Source organism: Tetrao urogallus, assembly GCF_951394365.1.
Source record: "Tetrao urogallus genome assembly, chromosome: 1".
Lineage (NCBI taxonomy): Eukaryota > Metazoa > Chordata > Aves > Galliformes > Phasianidae > Tetrao > Tetrao urogallus.
The window spans coordinates 193303983-193323474 of record NC_136813.1 but is presented as its reverse complement, the minus strand read 5'-3'; the positions used below and the strand labels follow the sequence as shown (position 1 = coordinate 193323474).

The following is a 19492-nucleotide window of genomic DNA, read 5'->3' as shown; positions in this document are numbered from 1 at the left end:
GCTGCTCTCCTTCCCAGCCCTCTCTCCGTCACACGCACAGCGGCACCGAGCGCGCCCTCACTTTGCTGCTGCCCCGCACGGCGCTGCAGGGACACAGCAGGAGGACGCGGTGCTGCCATCGCAGGGACAGAACGGCACCGACTGCACAGGAGCAAAACCACAGCGACTGTAATGAGAGCTCAGCGCAAATACAAAAGGCTGCAGCTCAGCAAGAACTGTGAGTGCAGAAAGCCTCCTGCAGGGCTGCGGCCGTGTGACAGCACCGGGAGCGACGTCGCCCAGAGCCAAAGTCAGATGGCAGCTGGGAGCGATGGCAGCGTGATGTGACACAGAGCCCGAAAGGAGAGCAGAAATACCCCAGCCTCGGGTCCAGCCGTACTGGGGCAGCACCATGGGATCATTCCGTGCTGCTGTGACCTTCGAGGACCCTCAGAGGACCCTCCCTTTAAGGAACGGTGCAATTAAACATGTTCCCTGAGAGATAACGAGCAGCAGAGCTGCGTGGTTCCCTGCAGGAACAGCTGCAGCAGTGCTGGAAAGAGGCAGATTCCAGCACACAGCCATGGCATGGCCGTGCCCAGCAGCATTGGCACGAGCTGGCTGGGCTGGGATCTGTCACTGTGGATTTGTCCCATTCCTCCAGAGGACGAAGCTGTCGGCTCTGCTGCACACCCACAACTTCTCAGTGTGGCACAGGGCTGAGCTGATCCTGTCCCCATTCAGGAACGCACATCGGCCTCCGCCTCGCAGCTGGAACCTGAGCACAGCAGGGAGCAGAATGGGAAACCCAATCCCAGCCCATCCCAAACAGACCCTGACACACATCCCAGACAGACAGACGGACGCACGCACTGACCAGTTGCTGAAGGCACTGCCGTCGGCCCACGTCCAGCGCTCGTCCCCTTCTGCCCTGTGCAGCCCAATCCAACAGTTTGCTGGGCCCAGGTACCGCAGCATGAATTCCTTTGAACAAACCCAGGTGTGACTGCAGCCGTTGGAGCACTTTCCCCCCTCAGGCCCACGTCTCAGCTGCCACCTCGCTGCAAGGCATCTCCTCGTGGCTTTGGTATGAGGAGATGCCTTTGGTATCACTTATCCTCTAGACAAAAACTATTTGGGTATTTCCACCATTCTCAATGTGATACACTGCTCCCTATTGCCAAGCAAACCAACAAATGTCAATGTGTAATACCAGTTGAGTGTGGCAGGGGAATGCTGCCTCCCTGAAGTGTCTATACACCAATGCGTGCAGTATGGGAAATAAACAGGAAGAGTTGGAGATCTGCGTGCGGTCACATGGCTATGATCTCATTGCGATCACAGAGACGTGGTGGGACAGCTGGCATGACTGGAATGTTGTCATGGAGGGCTATGTGCTCTTTAGGAAAGATCGGCCGGCGAGGCGGGGTGGTGGAGTTGCTCTTTATGTAAGAGAGCAGCTTGGATGTATTGAACTCCACCTGGGGGAGAGTGGTGTAGCAGTGGAGAGCTTGTGGGTAAGAATCAAGGGGCGGGCTGGTATGGCTGACACCGTTGTGGGTGTGTGCTACAGGCCCCCTGATCAGGAGGAGGAGGTTGATGAGGCCTTCCACAAACAGCTGGAAGCAGCGTCACGATCCCAGGCGCTGGTGCTTATGGGGGACTTCAATTATCCAGATATTTGCTGGAAAAGCAATGTGGCCAGGCATGCGCGGTCCAGACGATTCCTGCAATGTGTTGAAGACAACTTCCTGATGCAGGTGGTTGAGGAACCGACGAGGAGAGGGGTACTGCCGGACCTTATTCTCACTAATAGAGAAGGGCTTGTCAGGGAAGTAAAGGTCGGGGGTAGCTTGGGTTGCAGTGACCATGAGATGGTGGAGTTCAAGATCCTGGGTGGAAGAAGTAAAGCAAAAAGTAGGATTGCTATCCTGGACTTTAGGAGAGCCGACTTCGATCTCTTCCGGGACCTACTTGGAGCTGTCTCATGGGCTAGGGTGTTGGAAGGGAAGGGGGCCTGTGAGAGCTGGTGGGCATTTAAGCAGCTCTTCTTCCAAGCTCAGGATCGGTGTGTCCCTGTGAGGAAGAAATCGGGAAAGGGTGGCAGGAGACCTGTGTGGATGAGCAAGGAGCTCGTGCACAAACTCAAAGGAAAGAAGAAAGGCCATGAAATGTGGAAAAAGGGTCTGACTACTTGGGAAGAATACAGGAATGTTGTCAGGGTCTGCAGGGATGCGACAAGGAAGGCTAAAGCCCGCCTGGAATTAAATCTGGCAAAGGGGATAAAGGATAATAAGAAAGGTTTTTTCAAGTACATTAACAGTAAAAGGAAGACTAGGGAGAATGTGGCTCCCCTGCTAAGTGACGGGGGTGTGCTGGTAACGGGGGATGCTGAGAAGGCAGAGATACTGAATGCCTTCTTTGCTTCTGTTTTCAGTGAAAAAGCTCCCACTCGGGAATCTGAGACCCTGGAGGTGAGTGAGAGGATCTGGGGAATGGAAGACCTCCCTTCTGTCAGGGAAGAGGTGGTCCAGGAGCGCCTAGGCAACACCAATGTTCACCAATCCATGGGACCTGATGGGATTCATCCACGGGTGCTGAGGGAGCTGGCAGAGGTGGTTGCTGAACCGCTTTCTGTCATCTTTGAGAAGTCTTGGCGGACGGGGGAGGTGCCTGAAGACTGGAAGATAGCCAATGTCACTCCGGTCTTCAAAAGAGGCAAGAAGGAAGACCCAGGCAATTATAGGCCAGTCAGCCGCACCTCTGTCCCTGGAAAGGTGATGGAACAGCTTGTACTGGATGTCATCTCCAGACAACTGGAAGAAGAGGAGGTTATCAGGAGTAGTCAGCACGGGTTCACAAGGGGGAGGTTGTGCTTGACCAACCTGGTAGCCTTCTATGATGTTGTCTCTGGCTGGGTGGGTGGGGGGAGAGCAGTGGATGTAGTCTACCTTGATTTCAACAAGGCATTTGATGCTGTCCCCCACAACATCCTTATAACAAAGCTGAGGAAGTGTGGGATAGATGAGTGGACAGTGAGGTGGGTTGAGAACTGGCTGACTGGCAGAGCGCAGAGGGTCGGTGGTGGTGGTGCAGAGTCCAGTTGGAGGCCTGTAACCAGCGGTGTTCCTCAGGGGTCTGTGCTGGGTCCGGTCTTGTTCAACATCTTCATCAATGACCTTGATGAGGGGATAATGGCCACCCTCAGCAAGTTTGCTGATGATACAAAGTTGGGAGGATTGGCTGACACGCCTGAAGGCTGTGTTGCCATTCAGCCAGACCTGGATAGGCTGGAGAGCTGGGCAGAAAAAAACCGGATGAGGTTTAACAAAAGCAAGTGTAGAGTCTTGCATCTGGGGAAGAATAATTGCATGCACCGGTACAGGTTGGGGGATGAGCTGCTGGAGGGGAGCTCTGCGGAAAGGGACCTGGGTGTCCTGGTGGATGACAGGTTGGCCATGAGCCAGCAGTGTGCCCTTGTAGCCAAAAAGGCGAATGGCTTACTGGGGTGCATTAAAAAGAGCGTGGCCAGCAGGTCGAGGGAGGTGATCCTCCCCCTCTGCTCTGCCCTGGTGAGGCCTCATCTGGAGCACTGCGTCCAGTTCTGGGCTCCCCAGCACAAAACAGACAGGGATCTCTTGGGAAGAGTCCAGCGGAGGGCCACCAAGATGGTGAGGGGCCTGGAGCATCTCTCCTATGAGGAAAGGCTGAGTGAACTGGGTCTGTTCAGCCTTGAGAAAAGAAGAGCGAGAGGGGACCTGATCCAGGTCTATAAATATCTGAGGTGTGGGGGGCAGAATGGCGAGGCCGGACTCATTTCAGTGGGGAGTGGAGACAGGACGAGGGGAAATGGCCGGAAACTGCAGCATAGGAAGTTCCGCACAAACATGCGCAAGAACTTCTTTACAGTGAGGGTGACGGAGCACTGGAACAGGCTGCCCAGGGAAGTGGTGGAGTCTCCTTCTCTGGAGATGTTCAAGACCTGCCTGGATGCCGACCTGTGCGACCTGGTGTAGGGAACCTGCTTTGGCAGGGGGTTGGACTCGATGATCTCTGGAGGTCCCTTCCAACCCCTACAATTCTGTGATTCTGTGTGAATACCGAAAATGGAACTCTTGAATGAAACCTTTCCTGTTCTTAGTCAGACCTCCTTCCTCTCTGTTCCTGCAACCACCCCCCCCCGGATGCCCTGTCTTGCTGTTATTTTTCAACCCAATATCCACCCCCCACCCCAAGCTGACTTCTCTTTCTACCATCAACTTTCTTCTGCCACCTCCCCAGTACCACTGTTAAACATACCGTTAAGCCGTACTGAATGTTCCTTTTCATTCATGGGCTGACCTGTTCACAGCTCCCCCCACGCCACTCTCCGTCCCCTTTTGCAGCACTGAGAGACAGCAACGGCAGCCACAAATGGACCCAAAAGGACACAGTCAGCCCAAAATGCACAGAAATGGCACCAAGTCTACTCAAAGCAGACAGAAAGAACCCCACAATGCCCCCACATCACACCTAATAGACCAAAACTGCCTCCAAGTCACCCAAACTAATGCGAAATGGTTCCAAACGGACACAAATGGCCCTGCAATGGCTCAAAAGGCATCAGAATGGCCCCAAAACCACTCACAATGCATCCATAAGGCCCCACAATTGACCCAAAAAAATCAGTGAGTGACACAAATGGCCCCAAAACAGCCTGAAACAAACTGAAAAGGCTCTGGTTGGCCTCAAAATGACACCATTGGCTTAAATATAACCCCAAGTTATCCCCAACACAACCCCAACACGCGCCTTAACGGTGCTCCAACGGCCCAAATGGCACCAAAACCAGCCCAGAACGACCCCACAAGGACCCCAAAATGCTCCCGAGAGCGGCTCCCAAACGGCCGTGGATCGGCCCCTGGCTGCCCAAAGCACCCAAAGCAGCACTGAGAGCCCAGAACAACGGGCCGATGGCACGGACACGGCCCGGCGCCCACAAACGGCCCAAACGCCCGCGGGCATCCCCCAAACGGCCGAGTGGCACAAAGCCGTCCCGCAGCCACCCGAAAACGGGCCCCAAAGCGCCCCCAGGTACCGCGGGCACGAAGGGCTCAATGGCGGGGCGCGAGAGCCTTCGGGGCGTCGTGGCCGGGATGCAGAGCGGGCTGCGCTGCTGCGTGTTGTTTCTGCATTGGAATTGGATAATACTGCTTTTATTTCATGATCTCCGCTATCATAGTTCTTTTGGGGAGTCCTTCTACTCCACTTGGGGAAGATCTCTGATAGTTTGCATCACTGATCCTCTAGATGAACCTTCCCAGGCACGCACACTCTGTATAGAGGTGTACAGATGTACATTTTGTCATACACACTGCAAGAATATCCTGCACGAGAGCAAACCAGAGAACAGCCATGGCAGCCCGAGGAAGGGCCTGAAGAGACATCGGAAGGCCTGGCACCATCCCCCAGTGCTCTTTGTTTAACGAAGCCTTTCAAGAAAATCACCATATCAATACGGCAAGGAGAGCACCGAGACAGCTTGGAAACAACAGGATGGCTGCTGGCTGACAGCAGGTAACAAATAAATTAACAAGTAAAGAGCAAATGTAAACCTTCTGTAAGATTGTGAACCTGGAGTACCAGCCAGTGGGGAAACAGCGGAGGGAGGGAGGCAAGGGGGAGAAAACCGGGTCTAAAGGCTGTCATGCTGTGTCCATAGGCGCTCCTGCTTGCGGGACGCCGCCATTGCAACCGCGAATAAATTCTGCTTTTATCAGAGATACCGTCCTGACAAACATGACTTGGATATTTCCAACACTTCTGCCGGTCTCGCATGCCGGAAAGCAGAAGCGTCACGTATTTGTAAGCCACGCTCATGCGTACTCAATGTATTCAATAGATGTCCTGCAATCCATGGACATATTCTTTCTTTTTTTCCGGGAATTCATTTCAAAGTCCCTCCCCCTGGCGCAAACGTCGTGTGCAGTGAGGGTCCCTGCTGGTGCTCTTTGGGGATGCCCTGAGTTGTCTTCCTCGCTCTGGCGAAACGGCCCGAAATGGCCCCAAACGGTCCCGGAACGGGCGCGGCTCCCAGAAGCGCACTCATAGGGCCCCGTCCGTACGGCGGTCTCGAAATGGCAGAAAAACGCCGCATAACAAGGAGAAAAGATTCCAAAGCCTTCCTTGCTTCGGCAGCGCGCACGCAGCGCCACAAACGGCCCTAAAGGCGCTGCCCTCTCCGTCTCCACTCCTTTTTCTCTTTCCCTTCCCTCCCGCCTCCCCTTTCCTTTCTTCTTCCCCTTGTCCCTGCCCCCTTCCCATCCCGCGCACCCCTCCCCATTCATACCTGCTGCCGTGCGCCGTCCGGGACACAGCGCTGCTGCTGCGGGCTCGCAGCCGCCCCAGTTAAGATTCGCGCGCCTTTCCGCCCAAAGGCGGTGCTGTGCTGCCGTCGGCAGTCCGCCCATAACGGGCGCTTTGCGGCCGTCCCGGCGCTGCACGGCGGTACCGCGCGGTGCGGTGCCCCCCCCGCCTGTGTCCCCGCTGTGCCCGGCGCTGGGAGCCCTTCCCCCGTTCTCCCCATCGGCGGAGGCAACTCGTCGCAGTGCCTCGTCTCCCTCACTGTGAAGACGTTCCTATGCATATTTGTGCGAAACTTTCTGTGCTTCTGTTTGTGGCCGTATCCTCTTGTCCTGTTCCTACGCACTGCTGAAGAGGTTGGCCATGTCCCGTTGCTTCCTGCATGTGTTAGGTATTTATAGACACTGATCAGCCTTCCCTTCCCCATGCTGAACAGCCCCGGGTCCCCCCTGCCGATCCCCATATGGAGCTGCTCCCGGCCATGGCATCCCTGTGCCCTTCGCCGGGCTCTCTCCAGGAGATGCCTGTCTGTTTTGTCCTGGGAGCCCAGATCTGCACGCAGTGCTCCAGGTGAGGCCCGAGCAGGGCAGAGCAGAGGGGAGGAGCAGCTCCCTGCCCTGCCGGCCGCGCCACCGTTATCGCAGCCCGGGGTCCCATCCGCCCCATCGGCCATCGGGGCCATGACAGCCCCTCGTCCCTCGGGACCCGGGGGGACCTCCGCGTCCCGGAGCTCCCCGCGCTCCGCGGCCCGGACCGCCGCCTCACCCCTCGGGCGGCCCAACGGGGTGCCCACACGGAGCCCGCAGATCCCGCGGCCCCTCGCTCCGGGTCGCCGCCTCGGCCCGGCAGCTGCGACGGTGCGACCGCGGTACTGAGGGGAGGCAGCGCAGGCGGAAGTCCTGCGAGCGGGGCAGAAAAGAACTGATGAAACCACCATTCCCAATCTCTCTCCCCGCCCATTGATGCTGATCATCCCATGCCAGCGGCGCTCCCTGCGGGCTGTTTTACGGATGGGGCGGGGCGGACGTTGGGTGTTGGCTCATAAGTGTCCGGTGTCAGAGCGTGGCCTGCATGCGCGGTGAGGATGAGTTTGGGCTGGGACTGACGCGCTGCCCGGACTGTTCCACACAGCGGTTGAAACCGTGGTTACCGATCTCCCAAACCGGCAGCGCTTTCACAGTCGATCCCCGCGAGGGCTTCGCTAAGAAGAGCGCTCCGCCGGCACCGCTGTGCCCTCAGCCCGACCCTTCTCTGCCCCTCTGCCCGCACACGCCGGGCGCAGCCCCGCACCTCCGCGCTGCTATGGATGAAAGAGAGCGGCTGAGCGCTTCCCCGCACCGAGAGGTGACGATCCAGCCGGGAGACGGAGAACAGCAGCCTCAGCGGGGTAATGCCGGGAGGCAGCGGGAAAGGGCCGAGCGGGGAAAAGAGCCCGAGCCCACGGGAGGGGAGAGAGCGGCGGGAGTGAGCGGGGAGCTGCGCTGAGAGTGCGGGAGAGAAGGAGAGTCCGAGTGCGGGAGAAGGGGCGGGCAGCGCGGGGACAGCGCGAGGACGGGGCTGGGATGGCAGCGAGAGCGTTGGAAAGGCAGCAGCCCGGAGTGAGAGGATGGGCGCTGCGGGGAGGGACGGCACAGAGCTCTTTTCTACCTTGTGCGGAGCTGCGGGGGGCGGAGTGGATGGGGGATGGAGTTCCGTCCCGCCGAGCCCGTGAGTCACCTGCAGCGCTCCCTTCTGTGCTGGCTCGTAGCGGCAGCGGTGCGGGCAGCAGAGCAGGAAGTGCCCGTCCTCTGCATGGCGCTGCTGGGGCCGCCGCTCAGCGCTGCGCTCAGCGTTGGCCCCTCGCTGCCAGGGAGACACTGAGGCCCTGCAGCTCAGAGAGGGGAGCGGAGCCGTGGGGGTCTGCAGCACAGCGCTGTGGGGCTGTGGTCCAAAGTGATGCGGTTTGGTGGGGAATGGTGGTGATTTGTGGATGGTTGGACTGCATGATCTTGGAGGTCTTTTCCAGCCGTGGTGATGGTGTGGCTGCATGAACTGCTCTCTGTCTGACCAGGCTCCAAATACAGTGAGCTGTGGAAGAAGAGGCGCCGTGTGCTCTGCATGGCTGTGTGTGCAGTGCCATGGATCCTTGTTTTGGTGCTGGTGGCCGTGATAGGTGAGTGCCACCCGCATCCCACGGGGATGGAACCTCTATGGTGGGTGTAGGACGGGGGACGATGGGGTTTCCCAGCGCCCTGAGCTGCTCCCCAAGCACAGCCCCCATCCCAGCTCCGGGGGCGCCCACGTGGTGCCCCAAACCGCCTTCTGCTCCACCTTCCCAGCCTCTGCCACCGCTGCGAGGCCATCGCCCCATGGCCGTGCATCCCAAGCCCACGCCTGCTGCAGGGGAACCTTCTTTGCCTCTCACTCGCCCAACTCTCTCCCTCTCAGTGCTCCAGCATTCTGAGTCGTGCTCACCTCGCCCACCCTTCTCCCACGTCTGCCCCGACGCCTGGCTCAGTTTGCAAGGGAAATGCTTTTATTTCTCAGCCAGAGAGAGTGACTGGGACAGCAGCAGGGAGCACTGCCAGCGCCTCGGAGCTTCCCTGGCCACCGTGGACACGGAGGAGGAGATGGTGAGAGCGGGGCGTGAGCCGCAGTGCCAACACGGGGGTGGGAAACCCACACTTGTGGGGCCGCACCAACGGCTCCTGATGCCCCCAAGTGGCCCCACACCAAAGCCACGAGGAGATGCCTTGCAGCGAGGTGGCAGCTGAGACGTGGGCCTGAGGGGGGGAAGTGCTCCAACGGCTGCAGTCACACCTGGGTTTGTTCAAAGGAATTCATGCTGCGGTACCTGGGCCCGGCAAACTGTTGGATTGGGCTGCACAGGGCAGAAGGGGACGAGCGCTGGACGTGGGCCGACGGCAGCGCCTTCAGCAACTGGTCAGTGCGTGCGTCCGTCTGTCTGTCTGGGATGTGTGTCAGGGTCTGTTTGGGATGGGCTGGGATTGGGTTTCCCATTCTGCTCCCTGCTGTGCTCAGGTTCCAGCTGCGAGGCGGAGGCCGATGTGCGTACCTGAATGGGGACAGGATCAGCTCAGCCCTGTGCCACACTGAGAAGTTGTGGGCGTGCAGCAGAGCCGACAGCTTCGTCCTCTGGAGGAATGGGACAAATCCACAGTGACAGATCCCAGCCCAGCCAGCTCGTGCCAATGCTGCTGGGCACGGCCATGCCATGGCTGCGTGCTGGAATCTGCCTCTTTCCAGCACTGCTGCAGCTGTTCCTGCCTGGAACCACGCAGCTCTGCTGCTCGTTATCTCTCAGGGAACATGTTTAATTGCACTGTGCCTTAAAGGGAGGGTCCTCTGAGGGTCCTTACAGGTCACCGCAGCATGGAATGATCCCATGGTGCTGCCCCAGTACGGCTGGACCCGAGGCTGGGGTATTTCTGCTCTCCTTTCGGGCTCTGTGTCACATCGCGGTGCCATCGCTCCCAGCCGCTGTCTGACTTTGGCTCTGGGCGACGTCGCTCCCGGTGCTGTCACACGGCCGCAGCCCTGCAGGAGGCTTTTTGCACTCACAGTTCTTGCTGAGCTGCAGCCTTTTGTAATTGCACTGAGCTCTCATTAAAGTCGCTGTGGTTTTGCTCCTGTGCAGTCGGTGCCGTTCTGTCCCTGCGATGGCAGCACCGCGTCCTCCTGTTGTGTCCCTGCAGCGCCGTGCGGGGCAGCAGCAAAGTGAGGGCGCGCTCGGTGCCGCTGTGCGTGTGACGGAGAGAGGGCTGGGAAGGAGAGCAGCGCTGCCAGAAGGACCCCCGGGGCACAGCGGCGGCTGCAGGTGGCACCGATGGCGGTGAGCGGCGGCTGCCGTTGCTGTCGCTCAGCGCTGCAAAAGGGGACGGAGAGCGGCGTGGGGGGAGCTGCGAACAGGTCAGCCCATGATCGAGAAGGACGTTCAGTACGGCTTAATGCTGTTTTGTGCTGCTAATGTAGAGGCTGGAAAAAGAAGTTGAGAGCAGAAAAAGAACTGCTTGTGGCAGGGGGTGGAGGTTGGGCTAAAAAAAAACAAGAGCAAGAGCAGGCACGTGGGGGGAGGGGGCAGGAAGGGCGGTCTGGCAAAAAGACAACAGAAAAAGTTCTGGTTTAGGCAGTTTTGTTTGCAGTACTGCACATGGCTACGGGTTGGTTTGCTCAGCAACAGGGAGCAGTGCATCAGTTTCAGAACCAGCATGAGTTCAGCAAACGGAATCCATGAGTGACACTTGTGAAATCTTCCACTGCAGCTTCAGTGGGCACACAGAGCTGATTTCTCTCTAATTTTGCACTGGGAAATAACAGAGCACCTCTGTCTTCTGCCCCATGGCTTTGCCCCATGAAGAGCACTGCAGTCCCCATGGAACACTGTCATCTTTGGCCTCACAACACGCACGGACATTTCCTCGGGTTCCACAGAGCCTGCTGTAAGAGCGGCTCACTGTGCCATAGGGAGCACTGGGAATGTTCTGAGCTGGGAGCAGCGGGTGGCAGTGGGACATTCCGTGCTGGAGCTGATGGTGAACAGAGGGGGAGCAGTCGGGGGGCACTCGAGCAGCCTGAATAGCGCTGAGCACGGCCAGAGGGACAGCAGCTCGTATCTGAGAGTCCTTGGGAAAGGAGGAGTTCGTGTGACAGTGCAGTGCGTATGGCTGTGTGAGCTGTTTGTGTGCAGGACCTGAACCCCACGAGGGTGCACTCACTGGTCACGTCCCGCAGAGCAACCAGTGAGGAATAAAGACTGGGAGTGGAACGTTGTTTCTGCGTTGTAATTAATGAGATAAGTGTTTTATCTCACGGTCAGTGCCGCCGTTCTGTGTCCTGTCCTGGTACTCATCATTCCTCCCGGGGCTCTCTGGATTTCGACGGGTCTCTCTGAAGGTCTTCATCACTTTCCTTTGGATGAACTTTCCACGTTGGCGCACGCTCAGCAGGTAGATGGAGTAATTTATAGGTACGGAGAGTGCAGCCCTGCTCTGCGCAGCCGTCTGGAACGGCTCTGAGCCAGGAGCTCAGGACAAGTTCCACATCCCAGCCCTGGAGAGCGTGAGAACGCCTTTACGAATCAGAAACCCTGGACAAGGATATGAACAGGCTCATTGCGTTGACTGCCCTTCGTCCCTCCGCCTTCCTTTCCCCCCATCCCCCCAGCCCCGGCTCGGCTGGCTCCCGTCTTGAACTGAACTTCTATTGGGCTGCATTTGTGGCTCTGCCAGGCATTCCTGATCCTGCAATCCTGTGTACCTGATGTAGGATTTACGTAACTTCTGGGGGTACAACATTGCTTTTCCCAGTTTGTGTTGAAGCCGGACTTAAAAGTTTCAGTCAATTGGTTTCGCTTGACACTTAGCTCCAATTTTCTCTACTGAATTTAATCTCTACATTCAACTGTTCTGATTCGTTGTGCCCAAGTAATGGCTGTGGAGAGCCTGGCATGTACAAGAATGTATGCATTCCAACTTGTTCTCCTAGCCAGGATTTAATTGGTCCCCCCCAAAAAGTGAACTTCACTTGCCTGTGGCTCCTACAACTACTACAAAAATCACCTATGGGTAATAATTCTTGACGTAGCACAGATACGAGGCACCTGCATCAGGAAATAAACCTCTTTGCCCTGCTTCCCCAGCTGCTTTCGGCCCAGTGGGGGCAGAAACCTCCCGGATTCCTTCCACCCTTTCCCGTGGGGATCTCTGGGTCCTCAGGCCCTGCTCTATTGCAGCAACAGTAGCAGCTGCTGTTGTTCTTCCCAACTTCCTTACTATGTTCCTCAATCAATTTTGCCATATCTCTCACCTCTCTTCTCAGTCCTGACATCCCTGTTACACCTGGCTCATCTCCGTCTTCCTCAGCCTGTGCCTCTCCCAGACCTTTTTCACTTCCTAAACTGTCATAATTCATGCTTTTCCTTACCCCTGTTGCCATTTTTTCCCCTACTATTCCACTATTTGTGCCCTCAGTTACACTTCCATGCACCGTTAACAATTACACTTCCATGGACCATCAAGACAGTTTGTGCCGCTCCCTTCACAGCTCACGAGTCAAACAGTGCAGTTCTCCAGTGCCCATCAGCACCCAGCACTTGGTCTCACAACCGGGGCACTCAGCTGTAACTCCCGTCCCGTTCCTTCGTTTGTGTTCCCGGTTTGTTCTCCAGTGTTCCCCCTGCCTCACCAGTGACCTCTCTCCAGTGAGCCAAAGTTCAACCCAGGGGTCACTGACAGAATTTTCTCAGACACCCTTTGTCCCATAGCAGCACTGCATCCCGGCCGGTCGGAGCCGTCGGATACAATCCCCAATGCTGGGGAACGGGGCCCACCTGCCTCCCCAGGCACAGGAGCACCGAATTCCCTGAGCCAGAGTCACAGCCAACAAACCCCAGCAAAACAGGAGCGTTTGGGACGGGGAATGGGGTTCTGCAAATAACGCTCCTACAACACAGGCACTTAACAGTTACGAAGACGGTGGCAATGACTGATGCAGCTCCAACACCCGGGAAAAGAAAACCGGTTCAGTCATTTACCACAAAGTTCCACTCGCCACTTTCCTGCCGAGCCCCTGCTGGCAGCACAGCATTACGGTGACTGGAAATGCCCTCCCAAGCACGGCTGCTGTGCCAGGGCCGTGCCCCCGTCAACGTCCAGGCAGACTCCCGCTTTCCGTCCTGTGCAGACATAAATCACAGCATCACAGAATTGTAGGAGTTGGAAGGGACCTCTAGAGATCATCGAGTCCAACCCCCTGCCAAAGCAGGTTCCCTAAACCAGGTCGCACAGGTAGGCGTTCAGGCGAGACTTCAACATCTGCAGAGAAGGAGACTCCCCACCTCCCTGGGCAGCCTGTTCCAGCGCTCCTCACCTCACTGCACAGCCGTTCCTTTGCACATTGGTGCAGAACTTCCTATGCTGCAGTTTCCGGCCGTTTCCCCTCGTCCTGTCTCCACTCACCACTGAAAAGAGTCCGGCCTCGCCATTCTGCCCCCCACACCTCAGATATTTACAGGCCTGGATCAGGTCCCCTCTCAGCCTTCTTTTCTCAAGGCTGAACAGACCCAGTTCACTCAGCCTTTCCTCATAGCAGAGATGCTCCAGGCCCCTCACCATCTTGGTGGCCCTCCGCTGGACTCTTCCCAAGAGATCCCTGTCTGTTTTGTGCTGGGGAGCCCAGAACTGGACGCAGTGCTCCAGGTGAGGCCTCAGCAGGGCAGAGCAGAGGGGGAGGATCGCCTCCCTCCACCTGCTGGCCACGCTCTTTGCAATGCACCCCAGGATGCCGTTGGCCCTCTTGGCCACAAGGGCACACTGCCGGCTCATGGCAACCTGTCGTCCACCAGGACACCCAGGTCCCTCTCCGCAGAGCTCCTCTCCAGCAGCTCATCCCCCAACCTGTACCGGTGCATGCAATTATTCCTCCCCAGAAGCAAGACTCTGCACTTGCTGTTGTTAAACCTCATCTGTTTTTTTTCTGCCCAGCTCTCCAGCCTGTCCAGGTCTCGCTGAATGGCAGCACGGCCTTCAGGCGTGTCAGCCAATCCTCCCAACTTCGTATCATCAGCAAACTTGCTGAGGGTGGCCACCATCCCCTCATCAAGGTCATTGATGAAGATGTTGAACAAGACCGGACCCAGCACTGACCCCTGGGGACATCACTGGTTACAGGTCTCCAGCCACACTCTGCACCGCCAACAATGACCCTTTGCGCTCTGCCAGTCAGCCAGTTCTCAACCCACCTCACTGTCCACTCATCTATCCCACACTTCCTCAGCTTTGTTATAAGGATGTTGTGGGGGACAGTATCAAAAGCCTTGCTGAAATCAAGGTAGACTACATCCACTGCTCTCCCCCCATCCACCCAGCCAGAGACAACATCATAGAAGGCCACCAGGTTGGTCAAGCACGACCTCCCCCTGCTGAACCCGTGCTGACTACTCCTGATAACCTCCTCTTCTTCCAGTTGTCTGGAGATGACATCCAGTACAAGCTGTTCCATCACCTTTCCAGGGACAGAGGTGAGGCTGACTGGCCTATAATTGCCAGGATCTTCCTTCTTGCCCTTTTTGAAGACCGGAGTGACATTGGCTATCCTCCAGTCTTCAGGCACCTCCCCCGTCCTCCAAGACCTCTCAAAGATGACAGAAAGCGGTTCAGCAATCACCTCTGCCAGCTCCCATTTACCAACTTAGCACTTGGTGCCTTCAGGGCCGATGCAGTTTTGCTGCCGTGCACGCTGCGCTGCCCAACGCGACCCACGAGTGCTTCTGCCAGAGGCCTTAAGCAAAGAGCAGAACCAGAGAAAGAGAACCCAGGCTCAGGGGTACCTTTACCCACAGGACGCTGTCTGCCCCTGCGCTGACCCTCCTCAGACTTGCAGTCCCTCCCGGACGAGCTGCCGGTGGGCGCGGGGCGTTCTCCTCTCGGTGGGTCCACAGCCGAGCAGAGGGTCTCCTGCCGGGTCACCAACTGGAGCTGACAATTCCAACAGAGTAACTTGACATGGCAGCTGTCTCAAGCAGGCCTTCCTTTACTGCAGCGCTGCGTGCATGGGGATCATTCCGCCAGCATGCAGCAGCTGCGTATTCAGAGGTAGAGCGTATGCACAGCCATCGCTTGTCAAGGACGTGGGCAGAAATGCCAAGAAAAAGTTAACATCGTGTCCCTCCCTTTTGGGCGTGTGTCCTAACGTCGTGGTGGGGGTCTCTGGTGGTCCTGGGATGGAGGCTGGTGATCATTCTCACTGTGAATTTCCCACCTTTCAAAGGGGGGTAGCCCAGCCCGGCTCCCAGTGGTGCTGTCTTGAAGTGAGGCATTTTTACTGCTGTCTTACCTTCTACAACAAGACGTCTGTTCTACGTTCTTGTCTTTATTTGATGGTCAGTGGACTCTGCAATCTGCTTGGCTTACGGTACATGTCTCCTGTCCTTCAGTTTGAGTCTACTCAAGTTATGTGGAAAAAGGCTGTTGTCACAACATAGAAAAGATGTTCTTGTGATTCAGCAGGTGGCTGGGCCCCATCCCCTCATTGTCCCACTCGCTGGAGAAGAGAAGGCTGCAAGGAGACCTCATGGTGGCCTTCCAGCAGTTGAAGGGAGCGTAAAACAGGAGGGGGAATGGCTGTTTGTGAGGGTGGGTGGTGATGGGACAAGGGGAATGGCTTTAAAGTGAGACAGGGGAGGTTTGGGTTGGATATGAGGAGGAAGTTTTTCAGCCAGAGGGCGGTGAGGCACTGGAACAGGTTGCCCAAGGAGGCTGGAGCACTGCGTCCAGTTCTGGGCTCCCCAGCACAAAACAGACAGGGATCTCTTGGGAAGAGTCCAGCGGAGGGCCACGAAGGTGGTGAGAGGCCTGGAGCATCTCTGCTATGGAGAAAGGCTGAGTGAACTGGGTCTGTTCAGCCTTGAGAAAAGAAGACTAAGAGGGGACCTGATCCAGGTCTATAAATATCTAAGGTGTGGAGGGCAGAATGGCGAGGCTGGACCGTTTTCACAAGTGTGTGCAGACAGGACGAGGGGAAACGGCCGGAAACTGCAGCAGAGGAAGTTCCACATAAATGTGCGCAAGGATTTCTTCAGGTGAGGTGACGGAGCGCTGGAACAGGCTGCCAGGTGGTGGTGGGGTCTCCTTCTCTGCAGATGTTCAAGACTCGCCTGGACGCCTCCCTGTGCGACCTGGTTTAGGGAACCTGCTTTGGCAGGGGGTTGGACTCTGATCTCCGGAGGTCCCTTCCAACCCCTACGATTCTGTGATTCTGTGATGCTGTGTTGTGGATGCCCCATCCCTGGAGGCATTCAAGGCCAGGCTGGATGTGGCTCTGGGCAGCCTGGTGTGCTGGTTGGTGACCCTGCACACAGCGGGGGGTTGGAACCAGCTGAGCACTGTGGGCCTTTCTATGATTGTATGATTCTATGATCCATGCCATGTGTTTGCTCTCAAGGTAATTTCCTCCATGACCTTCTCAGGCCCTGGGTGCAGTTGACCGTAGGGTGAAAAAACCCCAAGGATCACCACGTGCCAACCCCCCTCCACAGGCAGCGCTGCCAGCCGTTGCACCACGTCCTGGATCGGAGATCTGGGGCCCCATCCAGCCTGGCCTGGAGCACAGCCAGAGGGGGAGCATCCACAGCCAATAAGGGCAGCTGTGCCAGCACCTCACCACTGTGGGGAAGCCTCTGGACTTTCAGGAACGCGGCCGGAGACGTAACAGCACACCAATATGCTTACAAGCTGTTCGTGTACTTTACTCTTAAGCACTACTCTATTTATACATGTTAACAGAGCATCCTGCAAAACACTCCCCAGCCGTAGACACAGGCACTCAGCCAGTCAGAGCCGTGAGATGTTCTTTCTTCTTCTAAAGGTGTCCTTGGCTCTCATGCCATTTGTCTTGCTCCACAGCTGCTGCTCTGAGCAGTTTTTTCTTACGTTCCCACAACCGCTTCCTCACGAAACAGCTCCCCTGATATCAAAACTGAATCCAACCTCCTTTGCTTTACAACCTTTACTACCCCAGGTCCTGTCCGCATCTAGCCGTGAAGTTTGTGCTCCATGTGAAAGCGCTCTTTGCCGTCCCTCCCTGCAACGCCCATCCTGTCACTCCGGGCTGCTGCCTTTCCAACGCCCTCGCTGCCATCCCAGCCCCGTCCTCGCGCTGTCCCCACGCTGCCCGTCCCTTCTCCCGCAGGAGGACAAGAATGGAAATCATGGGGGTTTGGAGCAATAATCGTCACCATGCAATTAATGATGGCATAAACATGAAATGAAATGGTGCCAATCAGGGAAACAAGACAACAATAATAAAAATAACTACAAAATGTATTAATGATAACAGTGTAATTAACAACGGTATTAATGGAGTGATAAAACTTGGGGAATTGAGGCAAGGATCTTGAATATATGGGATTCATAACAGTCAAGTAAAAATGGGGAATATAATGATAACAATGGCAATGAATGAAGACTTGGGGCGATTATTATTAGCAGCAGTGACATTATACTGTTCTCTATGGTATATAATATTATGTTATATAAATATATTGACATAGCACAGAATTAGATCATTATCTACATGAAACAACAACAACAACAGTGCGTGTGGCAAGAACCAAACAGCACAAAATCAAAACCCAGAGCACAAAGTGTTGGCTGAGCCCCGCGGGACGCAGCGCTGCTCTGTGCTCTGCTCACACTGCTGGCTGCGCTGCTCCAGGTCCTGGCAGCTCCAAGGGTCAGGGGCAGCGATCCTCACCCTGCCCACCCACCCGTCCCATGGTGCTGTGACCTGTAAGGACCCACAAAGGACCCTTCCTTTATGGCAAGGTGCAATTAAACATGTTCCCTGAGAGATAACGAGCAGCAGAGCTGCGTGGTTCCGTGCAGGAACAGCTGCAGGAGTGACGGAAAGAGGCAGAGTTAAGCGTGCACCAATGGCATCATACAGACCAGAAGTGTTGGCATGAGATTGCTGCGGATGGGATCTGTCACTGTGGATTTGTCCCATTCCTCCAGAGGACGAAGCTGTCGGCTCTGCTGCACACCCACAACTTCTCAGTGTGGCACAGGGCTGAGCTGATCCTGTCCCCATTCAGGTATGCACATCGGCCTCCGCCTCGCAGCTGGAACCTGAGCACAGCAGGGAGCAGAATGGGAAACCCAATCCCAGCCCATCCCAAACAGACCCTGACACACATCCCAGACAGACAGACGGACGCACGCACTGACCAGTCGCTGAAGGCGCTGCCGTCGGCCCACGTCCAGCGCTCGTCCCCTTCTGCCCTGTGCAGCCCAATCCAACAGTTTGCCGGGCCCAGGTACCGCAGCATGAATTCCTTTGAACAAACCCAGGTGTGACTGCAGCCGTTGGAGCACTTTCCCCCCTCAGGCCCACGTCTCAGCTGCCACCTCGCTGCAAGGCATCTCCTCGTGGCTTTGGCGTGGGGCCACTTGGGGGCACCGGGAGCCGTTGGTGCGGCCCCACAAGTGTGGGTTTCCCACCCCCACCTTGCACTGTAGTGCCCACCTTGCACTGCGGCCACTTGCAGTGCCCACCTTGGCACTGCGGCTCACACCCCGCTCTCACCTTCTGCTCCTCCGTGTCCACGGTGGCCAGGGAAGCTCCGAGGCGCTGGCAGCGCTCCCTGCTGCTGTCCCAGTCACTCTCGTTGGCCGAGAAATAAAAGCATTTCCCTTGCAAACCGAGCCAGGCGTCGGGGCAGACGTGGGAGAAGGGTGGGCGAGGTGAGCACGACTCAGAATGCTGGAGCACTGAGAGGGAGAGAGTTGGGCGAGGGAGAGGCAAAGATCTGAAATACTTGCGATTAAATTGTGATTAAACTGGGATTAAACTGTGATGCACTTGGAAAGTTATGTTCTAGTCGCCATCACAGAAACATGGTGGGATGGCTCCCATAACTGAAATACCACCGCTGAGGGGTATCGGCTCTTCATAATGGATAGGTGAGGTTGGAAGCCTGGGGGAGTGTCATGGTTCTGTTTTTTTGTTTTTGGGTTTCAGTATTCCACATCAAAACATCATGTAGTGTACAGGGCATTGAAGTGTTTGTGAGAATCCTTCTTAGGTTTTTTTTTTGGCTCAAAGCTTGCTTCCTGAGGTTTTTCTTGTGATAAGACTCTGAGTGACTTGTCAAGGAGGCAAGTGATGGGTGCTAACTGTGTGACAATCGATATCGCTTTGGGAACATTTGCAAGCCCCTTCCCCCAGAGCTGCTTGCTCTGTAGAAGAGCGGAAGAGAGTGCTCAGGAGTGTTCACTGGTGGAAGATCTGGCCTGTGGCCAAACCGCTCCAGCTAAGTATGGAAGGCTGGGGGATGATACCATTGTATCTTGCGAAGGCAAGATGCAAGTTGGTGCCTCCCTGCTTCCTCTTATCTGCTGGCAAGGCCCGGAAGATGGGAACAAAGGAGGTTCCTGCTGAGATCCCAGAGCCAGAAGCTGCCACCACAAGGAGAACTGACTCAACCACCTTGGGTTTGAGCTGTCACTCCAAAAACAGCTGACTCAACCACTTTGAAGCATTGAAAAAGGGCCATCATCACCATGGTCGTCGTCGTCATTGGCAACAGGACAACTCCGCCTGACGACCCACCGCTACTGAAGATCAAAGACTGAACTACGAACCTCGCTGGATCCATGGTGGTGACTATCTCCCT

General features: G+C 56.3%; 3 protein-coding genes across 3 annotated transcripts in view; 1 reads left to right on the top strand and 2 right to left on the bottom strand.

Annotated features, from left to right (window-relative positions):
* Positions 1 to 615: 615 nt before the first annotated feature.
* LOC306945246 (C-type lectin domain family 2 member H-like) lies at positions 616 to 5838 on the bottom strand (the record flags this gene model as incomplete). The annotated part of the gene is made up of 3 exons (XM_079533961.1): positions 616 to 757; positions 857 to 963; positions 5758 to 5838. 3 exons carry the CDS (start codon positions 5836 to 5838, stop codon positions 616 to 618), a joined length of 330 nt encoding a protein of 109 aa, XP_079390087.1.
* A 2465-nt stretch (positions 5839 to 8303) lies between these two features.
* LOC306945235 (C-type lectin domain family 2 member B-like) lies at positions 8304 to 9484 on the top strand (the record flags this gene model as incomplete). The annotated part of the gene is given in 6 exon segments (XM_079533950.1): positions 8304 to 8345; positions 8347 to 8364; positions 8368 to 8473; positions 8749 to 8933; positions 9137 to 9243; positions 9343 to 9484. Coding segments are annotated over 6 exon segments (600 nt in total).
* Positions 9485 to 17632: 8148 nt separating this feature from the next.
* Positions 17633 to 19492, bottom strand: part of LOC306945229 (uncharacterized protein) — a gene marked incomplete at both ends in the record, with an annotated part of 38688 nt that continues 36828 nt past the window's right edge. The window contains 3 exon segments of the mRNA XM_079533937.1: positions 17633 to 17708; positions 18045 to 18151; positions 18403 to 18587. Of these exon segments, the coding sequence (XP_079390063.1) occupies positions 17633 to 17708; positions 18045 to 18151; positions 18403 to 18587 (368 nt within the window).